At 38.0% G+C, this 12,775-nt stretch overlaps 1 protein-coding gene across 1 annotated transcript in view; it reads right to left on the bottom strand.

The window, feature by feature from the left end:
- Cerkl (ceramide kinase like) overlaps positions 1-12,775 on the bottom strand; it is an 86,685-nt gene that overhangs the window by 73,846 nt on the left and 64 nt on the right. The window contains 1 exon segment of the mRNA XM_042688227.1: positions 12,625-12,775. Within this exon segment, the coding sequence (XP_042544161.1) occupies positions 12,625-12,775 (151 nt within the window).

The raw sequence follows: 12,775 nt of genomic DNA, 5'->3' as shown, positions 1-12,775 counted from the left end.
TTTCCAGAAAGGCCAAATTAAAAATTTTGATATTTTGTCTCAGATTTGCACTGGTTCTCAAAAAGCCTTGTACTGGAGCTAAAACCAGAGTCTTTTTGAGAGTCTAAACACAAACAAACCCACCCTGAAAAGTCACCAGTCAAGATTCATCTGAGACTAAACAGATTTTAAAAGGCATATCAAAGCTCAGAAGTAATCAACTAGTAAAGTGGACCTTCAGGCACATTCCTTCCCCGACTCTTCCCTAGTAGTTCAAATTCTGATGTGAGGAAGATTTTGCTCCAGTAAAGTATCCCTTCCAGATTTCACACCCACCTGATGAGTTCATATATGATTTAAGAGATTTATAAAAGGGATCACACTTTGTATCAAATAAACAAAAGTTACAGAGTTTAACATAGCTCCTGTGCAAAGATGACACACAAATTTGTGAGCTATTTGATATTTTTAAGACAGCTATGTATTACCTCATGTGCAGAATCTAGACCATAAGAAAAATGCCCTGAACACAAAAGAGGAATTGTTGAACAGGGAAGGACCAACAGGAAAGAGAAGGCCAATATTATTGAAGTTTATATACATGTATGAATATAATAGTTTATTAAAATTTATTTTAAAAAGGAGAAACAGAAATAAAGAGTAAGGGGTGAATTTGATTAAAATACATTGTATATATGAATGGACATATAATGAAACCCCTTTATACAATTAATATATGTTAATTTAAGTTTCATAACAGGACACTGCGTTTATGGAAAGAAAAAGAAAGGCAGGGTCTGGAATTTATTCTTCAAGTGTTCCAGGGAACACTTACATTTTCCTTTTGCTAAAGCTTTTTATTCATAATCTTTTTCAAATTAAATAATCTTTAGACATTAAAATACCATTTCAAGAAAGTAGTTATCTAAAACCACAAATACAAAGTACAAAATTGTATATTTTAAGGAAAGTATTAAATAAAAATTATATGAATAATGACACTCATAGTTTGAATAATTTGTTAATTTTTGAAAAAATTAAATTAACATTTGAAAAGTGTTTTAACAGCTATTACTCTTAACTAATCTTTATCTTTGCTTTAACCAAATCTAACACAAATTCTGACCTTATTTTACCCCATTATCATTATACATAAATTTTGAGAGGCACTATTAAAATTCGGTAGATAAGAGAATTTTTTAATTTGGAAATATTTATTATCCTAAGTCACTAATAGATGTATTCTCATATATATAGGGATCAGAGAAACAAAGAAAAGAAATCCAATTATTTAAAACAGTAATCCCTTAACACTGGGATTTTGTTTTAATTATAAAGAGTGTGTCTTATTAAAAGCAAAACAAAGCCTTGTCCTTTAAGGGAGAAACCCAATGTTCCTCTAGTGCACACACACACAAGATTTCCTAAAGAATGCTTAAACAAATTAATTTTGCTATTCTTCAATTTCCCATGATATAAATGACTTTTAAAAAGAGCATCAAGTAAACAATTATGGGCCCACCTGTTCAGGGTAGCAGTCTAGGCAATATGCAAAATTCATGGAAATGTATTTCCTAATATTCCCACTCCCCCACCCCCTGCAACCACATAATCACATAGTAATACTGAAAAATTCACTGTGTTAAAAACTAAAAACAAAAATAGAGCAAGTAGTAAGCATCAAGTGAAAGCTACTAAATAATCTCTCATATTTCAAATACAACTCCAGATATACTCTGCCTCATGTGCAAGCCCCTTTATCATTTGGTCCTCAAGAGCCTTGGGTTGGGGAGGAGGGACTGAGGTTTGAAATAGGAGAGCCAGGGTCCAGGGCCACTATGAGAGCTATGACAAAATAAATGGTCTGCTCTTCAGGAGGCCAAAGAAAGTCACTGGAGACTTCCCTTATTTAGTCCTACTCAGGTTTTACAGCAAGGGAAACTAAACCACAATTTAGGGAAATTGCATTCCCTTTGGGTTCATCCCACCAGCCCGTTTAAAGGGTTGAGTGTTGGGCCCAGAAGGCTGAAGTAAATACTTCTTTCTCAAGGGACACAGTGGCCCCTGGCTCTCCTATTTCAGGCCTAAATAAAAAGCAAGCTGAGAACTCAGCAGAGCCTCATTTGGGTTTTATCATCAAAACTAACCGTTCTAGTGGTCCTTTCATCCCTGGTAGGACTGAGTTTTAGAAAAGAAGGCACAGATATCACAGCGTCCAAGGCTGAGCCACAAGAGGCAAGGCACTTAAGGTAACTGGCACAGAGCACATTTCAGTTTCAGCCAAGTGGTGACAAGCAAGGGGACAGAAGGTTGTTTTAATGACATAAGTCACCCAAGGGACATAAAGGAACTGAGAGCAGCCAGGCTACTGAATGAGCATAGATATGTAAATGATGACACAGATAGAAAGCCAATGGCTGGGGCAGAAGAGGTGAGTCAAAAATAAAACCTTGTTTTTCCAGTTATCTTAATATTGGAATACTCTGATACTAAGAATTATGCCTCTCATGCATATATGTTTTATTAAATTTAGGCTTGGTATTCTGTGTGTCGAGTATACAAAATGCAATTGATAAAATCCTCTAATCAAGTAAAAAGGAGAGTACCTATTCATTTTCCACTGAAAGACATGGAAAACTTCTACTATTCAAAGAGCCTTCATTTGAGTGATATTCTAGATTGGTTTTAAAAGTATAAATATGGGGGTCATCACTGTTCAGGTTGTCTCTAGATTCTTTAAAAAAATAAAAGTGCATGTGACCTGGGAAGTACTCCCAGCTCCATTTTTGAAAAAACGTTAAAGAAAATAAAGGAGAAACTGGGAAAGGAAACATTCAATAATTTAAATTCTTGGTTATTACTGGTTAGTTAGATTATCTCAGTCAAGATCTTGTTAAAGTGAATAAAGGTAGGAGTGCCAATGGCTAGGCAATCAATGGCTCCTTTTCCATATATTTCTCTAGCTCCTCTACAGCGAGATCTAATAGGTTTATAAAAACTGCCCTTCTACTTTCTTTGCTTGACCTTACACAACCATTAAAACCAGTATATGAACTGACCAATGATACAACACTACTTCACACAGTCATCAATGAATTCAAAGAAAAATTTCAGGTCTAATAGAAAGCTAAAAACTTTGTAGCTTAAGAGATTTGTTAAATTTGTAACTTTATATTTTGAAGTAGTAGCCAAGCACAAATATGAAGAGATTTTTTAAGACATCTACATAGCTTCAGTTTCTCTGTGAAGTATGTTATAAAACTACTTAATAAGCTTTATCTATATCAATTAAAAAAGACAGAAAAAGAACCTAACCTATTGAAGTATTGGACATGTATGTTTTAAAGAATCCCTGACAAGTCAAAATCTTAAAAAATCTGTGAAGTATGTTATAAAACTACTTAATAAGCTTTATCTATATCAATTAAAAAAGACAGAAAAAGAACCTAACCTATTGAAGTATTGGACATGTATGTTTTAAAGAATCCCTGACAAGTCAAAATCTTAAAAAGAAACAGTAGATACCACCACAAACACAGCAGATGTTTCTTCAGGTCAGTTGTACAAAAAACATAAGCATATGCTAAAGAAATTTGACACTATCATAGAATCAGCTGGGGTCTAAAATAATAGCAGCTCCTTATGGCAATATGGTAATATCCATATCAAATGTACAACACATTATGTTGCAATAGTGCATGCAGACAAAAGAGCATCACTAGCATCATAATGACCAGCACTTTCACTATGATGAAGAAACAAAATTAGAAGGTTATATCCAGGGCACAAGATTTTAATAGTAAATTGAACCTGATAGATGGTTTGAATTTTCAAAGTTGACTTCCCATTTAACTCTTCTTATTGAGAATATACAAAAGCAGAACACTAATCAAATTGAGATACTGAAGTTTTTATAGTAATCCACTAAATTTTTCCCAGTCTCCCCAAGAATAATGTGAAGACAGTTGTTATTCTCAAAGCCAATGATAATACTTGGTTAGTTTCGAATGGGAACAAGAACTCTTTGACTTCCACATTAATGACTTCAATATGGTATCCTTTGTCTACTAGTTAAGAAATAAGAAACTATCAAACTATTTTCATGTAAATAGCACGTAACTTTGTAAGTATATTATCACTTTTAATGTCAGAAGGCTAAAATCTTCCATTATATTTCTTGGAAGCTAGTCACATCACCCAAAAGAGAGCAATGTACATTAATTGTTATTGACTAAAGGCCTCTAAAAAGCCAAATTCAAAGGCATACCATAGCTTTTCATACTAACTATTGGGATTTAGGTGGCATACAGTACATATTATTCTCTGTGTAGAACTGTGTGCAAGATAAGTATAGTAGGTATCTATGGAGACATTCAAATGCTAAGAAGACTTTAGAAAAATAAGGTTCACTTTGAGATATGTCCTTGTTTCCAAGATGTTCTATATAATAGAGGTTTGTTCATAGCGTAATAACATTCCAGCCACCTTGAAAACGTTACTTATCATTAATGGTCAGAAGCTAACAATTTCTTCCAGAAATGAGGAATTTAGGAAATGAAAATGATTTTGAAAGAAAAGTTTATTTGTACCACATTAGAAACTCTTGTAAAAACTATATTAGAGTGAGATATATAAGAAATACAGAATGCATTTCATTATCCAAAACTTTAATTATAGGAAGTTTTCATCTGTACAAAAAATCAAATACCAACATATGCTGTCATACTTCTCTACTTTCTGGCATGAAAATACACTTAAAATCTAAGAAAATCACTAGGTGCTGGTGGCTCATATCTGTAACCCTATCTACTCAGGAGGCTGAGATCAGAGGATCACAGTTCAAAGCCAGCCAAGACAAGAAAGTGCATGGACACTAAAATGTGCTTTGAACTATGTGCTTAAAACATTCACTAAACTTAGAAACTGAGAAATATTATTTGTGTAAAACCAAAGAACTACCAATATGGAAATTTTAAGAAGTGACTGAACAACTTTTTCTATGTTTAAAGTGGGACAAATAAGCCAGGCATTCATGGCTCATGCCTATAATCCTAGTTACTCAGAAGGCTGAGATCTAAGGATCACAGTTTGAAGCCAGCCAGGGCAGACAAGTTCATGAGACTGTTATCCCCAATTAACCACCAAAAATCTGGTAGTAGAGGGATATATAATTCAAGTGGTAGATTACCAGCCTTAAGCAGAAAAGATAAGTGAGATCTTGAAGCCCTGAGTTCAAGCCCCAGTACTAGCACCAAATAATAATAACAATAACAACAACAATAATAATAAAAGGATAGTTATTTTCTACATATAAATGTTGACACATTTACAAATTTCTATTAACTGACCAATTATAGAGTATATCCATTTATTATAACTTGGTTTACCAGTATTGTAATAAATATTTTTCCTGTAAAAGAAAACTTTAAATACAATGATTTTTCAGCAGTAACTTCTATTAAGGAACAAGATACAGCAGGAGAGATGCCGAGGCTCAGTTAAAATACAATGTGCAGCCTTTCCAAAGTAATTTCTCCAGTTAGTGCATTTTCACAAGCAATTTTCCTGTAGTGGCCATGTTAATCATGGGCACACTAATGCTGAGGCTTTGCTAGACTATACTTTTCTTTTGATTTGAGAATCCATTTTAGCTGTTTCCCTGACCCATCTATGGTCCACACCAAAAAGCTCAGCAGCGTAATTATGTCTTCCCTTTTCCTCAAGCCAACTTCCTCCACTATGGTCTGTGATAACAGACCTTCCTCCTACCCTCACCTTCCCAGTCACACTGCTCCTAGTCTTCTGGCATACAGGCTGTCATACTTGGTTCTTCCTTGTGAACTCTATCCATCTATTCCTAACCCCAAACTTATCGAAGGAAATAAATGAAACAACCCTGGTGTCTGTTAACAACCTTTGTCACCTTCTTATTCAACACTGAAGTTGAGTTCACTTCCTACCCTCCCAACATCTCCTTCCAACCACTCAGTGAGATGATTGCTTTTCCTTCTGTAGAATGATTGCTTTTCTTCCATGGTACTTTACATGGTACTTAATCTCTCGTTGCTCATAAACTAGACCATGCAGTCATATTCTTGCCATATGTTTTCCATTAGGTTGTGGAAACCTTGAGTAGATATTATCAATATATAATATCCTAAATGTTAGGAGGTAGAAGCTGAAAGCACAAATGATTTAATAAGAAAAACATAAAAATCTGCCGGGCGCTGGTGGCTCACGCCTGTAATCCTAGCTACTCAGGAGGCTGAGATCTGAGGATCGCAGTTCAAAGCCAGCCCAGGCAGGAGAGACCATGAGACTCCTATCTCCAATAAACCACCAGAAAACTGGAAGTGGCGCTGTAGCTCAAGTGGTAGAGCGCTCGCCTTGAGCTGAAGAGCTGAGGGACAGAGCCCAGGCCCAGAGTTCAAGCCCCATGACTGACAAAAAAAAAAAAAAGAAAAGAAAAACATAAAAATTATACTGAGATGTTATTTCTCATTTATCAGATTGTATTTTAATTGTTTTTATTATCTTTAAGTATTTTGTACAAAGTGGTTATCATTCAACATGTCAGTTTATCAGTCTATTGAATCAGAGTGTTTTTTTCATAAAAGTTTTATCATATACGTTTTTGAAGAAACATTCAGAAAGCAAATGCTTTCACATAATTATGAAGAAAGGAAAAATAACAAAATGGTTTTGAATAAATAAGGTAAACTAAACACTGAGCAAAATTATATAGGTATCTTTCATTCAATGATTCCTTTTCAAGAGTGTATCTCAAAAGCACATTGGGGAAGAACTTTTAAAGACTGCATAAAATTTTTTATTATACTACATTTTGAAAGAACAAAAATAATAAGCTGGGTGCTAGTGGCCCACACCTGTAATCCTAGCTACTTAGGAGGCTGAGATCTGAGGATCACAGTTCGAAGCCAACCCAGGCAGGAAAGTCTATGAGACTCTTATCTCCTATTAACCACCAGAAAGCTGGAAGTGGCTCTCTGACTCAAAAGTGGTACAGTGCTAGTCTTGAGCAGAAAAGCTCAGGAACAGACCCTGAGCTCAAGCCCCATGACCCACCAAAAGGAAAGAAAGGAAAGAAAGAGAGAAAGAGAGAAAGAAAGAAAGGAGAAAGGAGAAAGGAAGGAAGGAAGGAAGGAAGGAAGGAAAGAAGGAAGGAAGGAAGGAGGGAGGGAGGGAAAGGAGGGAGGGAGGGAGGGAGGGAAGGAAGGGAAGGAAACAAAAGGAAGGAAGGAAAGGAAAGGAAGGAAGGGAAGGGAAGGAAGGAAGGAAGGAAGGAAGAAAAAAGAAAGAAAGGGAAAAGGGAGGAAAAATGAAGGAAAAAAGGGAGAAAAAAAGGAAGGAAAGAAGGAGCAAAAATGATGAGAAACAACCTAAATACTTAACAGAAAGCTGCTCAGTAACCTATCCTATCCTATTTGGCAGTTTAAAAATAAATTAAGACTACATAGTAGAGTCAGTACATTGGCTAAACTGCTAAATGAGAAAGAAATCAAGGTGGGGAAATGATGCACACTGCCATGAATATAAGAAGATAGTATGGATGGGGCAATATACACACGCTTGCCTATATTCAAGAAATAATAGACAAGAAAGCTTACTTGCAGTAAGGGCTCCGTTCAAATTCTTCATCCCACAATGTCCTGGGTACCCACTTGACCAATGAAAAAAGCCAGGGTAAGTGCATATACAAGCCACCAAGAAATCTAAGCAAAGCCTAGGGGAGGAGATACAGGAGAAGCCCACTGAAAGAGTACTACAATAGGCTCATCTTTAGGCCTTTCTGGATGGACAGATGGAGGAGGAGATTTTCCCTACTTCCACCAATTTCTTTTACTTTCAAATGAACTTACTCTGTTTTACACCCCACCCTACCCCATTCCCCACTAAAAAAGGAGGAGGAATGATAAGGGCAGAAAGAGACATAGATGAAAGTTTTACTCCCAAGAACACAGCTTGTTTAGACTTGATTTTGGAAATATCTATATATTTTACAAAATTTAAGAAAAATAGTGCCTAAAAATCAAAACCAAAAATGAAACAAGTCCATGTATCAAGTTGGGATATAATTTCAAATTGGAGTAGTTTCAGAAACACATGTAATATTACTGTATCTCCGCAGCAGTTTATACTCTTTGCACACACAAAAAATAAGATAAATAAGTTGCAGAACTATTTAACACTTAAGTACTTTAACACTTAACTAAATTAAGATTTTTCAGTAACTACATTGTTGGTGGAGCATCAGTGTTATTATTCTATTTTTCATGTTTGTATATAATACAGACAAAGCAAATAAGTAATGAGGTTATTCTTAGGAATCAGGACTTGAATGGTAGGGAAAATGAACTGTTATAAAAATGCCTTAATCCTAAATTTGAATCAAAGTATCAACATAATTACATGGTATAGTTTCTTTCCAAAAACAAAACACAACTACACCAAAAAGAGCTATTTTCTAGTTCTGTTATCTAGAAACATAACAAGAGACAGACAGGGGAAATTTAGCAGTGAGCATGCTTAGAACTATTTCTTTGTGGTTTCTAAGTACCACTGCCCCCCAAAAGAAGTAGTCTTCAATGACGGGGTAAAATGCATATCTGAAATGTGAAATGTTCAATAGGAGCCCAGAATAGCATAACATTCCAGTAAGGAAGCTGGATCATTCCCCAGAGAAATGTCAGAAAGCTGAAGGAATGTCAAAAAGACTCAGAAATAAAGGCAAAGAAGCTTCTATTGGCCTAAAAATGCAAAATGGAACAAATGTAGAATGGATAAGAATTGTCATTGTTGGGCACTAAAATATACTACAGTGACAAGGTCTAAGTCAAGTTGTTCTTTATTACTAAAATCATTATCAATGTCTTTGTCCTCACAAGTTTTTATGATCAGTGTGATTGCTGGAATATAACTCTGAGAAGGAACATTGTGCTACAAGGACTTGGTATTGGGCAACCACAGGTACCCTCAAAATTCATCTTGAATTTGCAACTGAAGTCACATACTTCTCCAGAAGTACCCAGACAATGAGTGAACAGCGTTTAAGTTTGTTCATTTCTGCCCAAGGCAGTACTCAAACCCAGTCTTCTCACAAGGAAGGAGAGAGGAGACACAACACTGGATGCATTTTTAAGAATGCTCATCTTCAGATGTTGCACTGTGGTAGGAGCATTTTTAGGAATAACATTTATCTGCAGACTTTCATGGTTCAAATATATCAGCTAGGAAAGTGATCATTTTGAATGCACTGTTTTTGTAAGAGACAGAGTACATGTTCATGAGACTAAGATCTAAAGAATATTAGTGTAGAGTCAGACAGGGCAGAAAAGTACATAAAACTCCATCTCCAAAATAACCAGTATAAAGCAAAGTGGGAAGCATGACCCAAGTCATAGAGCGCAAGCCAAGCAAGTACAGGCCCTACATACAAGTTCCAGTACCACCCAAACAAACAAAAAAGCTACAGTGACAATGAGGAGAATTAACATGATTTTACATACTAGACCTCAACTTTGCCACTACTCCATTTATTTAAAAACAGTTGAGTGCTGGTGGCTCATGCACATAATCCTAGCTACTCAAGAGGCTGAAATCTGACCATCATGGTTCAAAACCAGCCTGGGCAGGAAAGAATGTGAAATACTTACCTCCAATTAACTACCAAAAAAGCCAGAAGTGGAACTATGGCTCAAGTGTAACAGCACTAAGTCTTGAGCATAAAAACTCAAAGGACAGTGCCCAGGTTTTGAATTCAAGGCCCAGGATCAGCACTGATAATCATAATCATAATAGTAAAAACCAATACATTTTTTGTGTATCTCTTTTTTCGCACCTGTACTAGTGTTTAGACTCACTTGTTCAGTAAGTGCTCTACCACTTGAGCCACACCCTCAACTTCTTTGCTTTTAGATTTTATTTTTCAGTTAGGATTTTGTATTTTTACCTGGCTAGCCTAGGACCATGATCCTCTCACCGATGCTCCCTACATATATGGGATTACAGACATGGTCATCATGGCCAGCTGAGAGGGGGCCTTACCAACTTTTTGTCTGGGCTGGCCCTGAACTGTGATCCCCCTAATTTCTATCTCCAAAGAAGTTGAGATAACTGGTTTAAGCAACTACAGCTTAACTACACAAGACATTTTCAAAGTCTGAGTAAAAAAATAGTTTTTGACATAGATAAATGGATGATTAATAGATAGATATAGATATAAAGATATCATTAAGGTTAAGGATTGAAATCAGGCCTCACAAACGCTGGGCAAGGCTCTCCATGAGCCACACCCCCCCCCCCCTCCAGCTCAGAAACATTTTCAGCTCTCCATGTTACAGCTTCATTGTTGAATGTAGTTGTTTCTCAGCCCATATAGCTATTAGATTTAAATTAAATAGTATTTAAAATTTAGTTGTGGAGTCACTCTAGCCAAATTTCTGGTATTCGATGACCTCAGGTAGCTGGTGACAGCTGGACATGCCACTTTAATACAATCTCCTCCACCACCACTCCCCTCCCCCTCCCACAACATCACATAAAATGTACGTGGAATGGAAGTGGCAGTCCTCTGGAGAAGAATGTCAATCCACATTAGTTTTTCTGAGGACCAATTGTCCTTAACAGCAAACTAAAAAGTCTTGGAGAACATTTTTATGATAGATTAACAGATCTGTCAAACATAAGAGACTGTACATTCAGTTAGTAAGTAAGCCTGAAGCTTCATGATCATCTTTTTAAAACTCCTCAAAAATTCACAGCTCAGGAATACACAGGGGTTTTTGTTTGTTTGTTTCTTGCTTTTTTGTTTTTGGTTTTGGTTTTGGGGTTTTTGTTTTTTTTTTTAAGTAGAGTGCCTCCCCTTAATGTGAAAATGGAAGAATCAAAGCAAATGTCTTACTGAGTAATTAGTCCTTCAATAATTCACATGAGTAACAGGTCATTTGGGGGGTTAACCCGGCTTTTTGACCACACGGTCTGCTGACAGATGTCTGGGTTCGGATGTACACAACAGAACACGGGGTATCTGTTTCACGTGCATCTGTTCCTGAACAGCTTAGGCAGATTAATACTTTGCATATATCCTGCTCGGCTAAGTTCTACATAATCACCAAGTCTCATTGTTTTAAAATTGATTGGTATTTTTTCCTTGCTTTCACATTTTTCCACTTCATCTTTATCATTGTTAAGTTTCTGGTAAGTAAACATGTTTGTATAAACTGAAAGCTCAAGAAAATTATCTTATAAGAAATACTTTGAAGACTATTCTGAAGCTCAAATTATTAGGTTTTCCAGCCATTGCTGTAATTGAGCTGAGTTAAAAACTGTGGTGGGGATAATATTTTTTGGAAGAAAAAAAAGAACAAAAGTAACATGAGATTAGAAGGATGTGGAAAATTAGTTGTAAGCAATCATTAAGATTTGAACTCTTTCTTTTATTTGTAAAATGTTTCACACATAGTGTCCTAATACTGACTAAATCAATTATGAAAATCTAGACCAAGACATTTGAAGAGATTACTTGAAAATAAAATGAAGGTAAGACGAGAAAATGAATGAAAAAATATCTGCTTACAACCAGCCTTGATTAAACTCTCTTCTTCAGACATATGTCTACTTGCCTTCTAGAAGCAATACCTGTAAAGAAGCAATTGCCAGTCCCTCGGATTCATTAGGGCTGAAAAGTTCCTGCTGTAAAACACAATACGCACACCAGACGGTTGACCCCATTGACCATTCAAACCTTACTCAGATTTCTCTCAGTGGACAAAATACTCAGTGTTTTTCTTTGAAAGGCAGCTTCACGGGTGGTTAGAACTGGTAGCACTTTGAGACAGGCCACAAATCCTTTATTTTTCAGGTGAATAAACCGTAACTCAGAGGGGTGAACCCACTTGCCCAAGTCAGTTATACACCTTGCTCTTTGCAGAGGCAAGATCCTGGGCCTGGGACTGTCCTTCAAGGCATACAGGAGCAGCTACATACTACTGGGGGCAGGGAGGTCACCGAAGACCTGGCAATGTCTTTTCCTATTAAAGCTTCTGTCCTCTGAGAAATTATGGCATGGCACCTATGGCCTGTAATCCTAGCTATTCAAGAGGCTGAAATCTGAGGATCAAGCTTCCAGTCAGCTGAGGCAGGAAAGTCTGTGAGGCTCTCATTTACAGTTCACTAGCAAACACTGGAGAGCGTGGCTGTGGCTCAAGTGGCAGAGTGTCAGCCTAGAGTGGAAGAACTAAGGGCCAGGGCCCAGGACAGCGCCTGGGTTCAAACCCAGGATGCCCAAAGGCGAATCCCGGCGGAGCCCCTTCCCGCCTCTGTGGTCGCCTCTCCTGGCTCCCGCTTTCCTTTGAGGATGCCAGCAGAAGCAGAGTGTGACGTGGGTCCGGGCTAGGCACCGGGACGCGGACAGCCGGGGGGAGGCGGCTGGTAGCAGGAAGGGTTTTGCAGCTGGGCAGGAGGTGGCGGCTGGGGGTGTGGGGAGAGAACGCGGCCGGGCGCCGAGCAGAGCTGGAGCCCCCCTGGGCCGAGCGGAGAGGGGCGGGGCCGGGCCGGGGTGGCCGAGTGAAGGAGAGGGGCGGCCCCGGGGGCGCCTGGGCACCAGGCGGGCGGGGGCCCTCTCACCTGCGGGGCGCTCGGGCAGAATGGGGCGCCAGCTCAGGGCGCGCTCGCTCAGCACCACGTCGCAGCTGCCCCTTCCGATCTCGAAGATGCCCCGGAGCAGAATCCGCTCGGCCTGGGGCCGCGCCGTGGGCCCGGACGCCGCCTCCGCGGG

The sequence above is a fragment of the Dipodomys spectabilis genome, unplaced genomic scaffold, assembly GCF_019054845.1.
Source record: "Dipodomys spectabilis isolate Male_0828 unplaced genomic scaffold, ASM1905484v1 ptg000115l, whole genome shotgun sequence".
NCBI classification, from domain to species: Eukaryota; Metazoa; Chordata; class Mammalia; order Rodentia; family Heteromyidae; genus Dipodomys; species Dipodomys spectabilis.
Note: the sequence above shows the minus strand (reverse complement) of the source record. Positions and strands in the feature narration are given on the sequence as shown.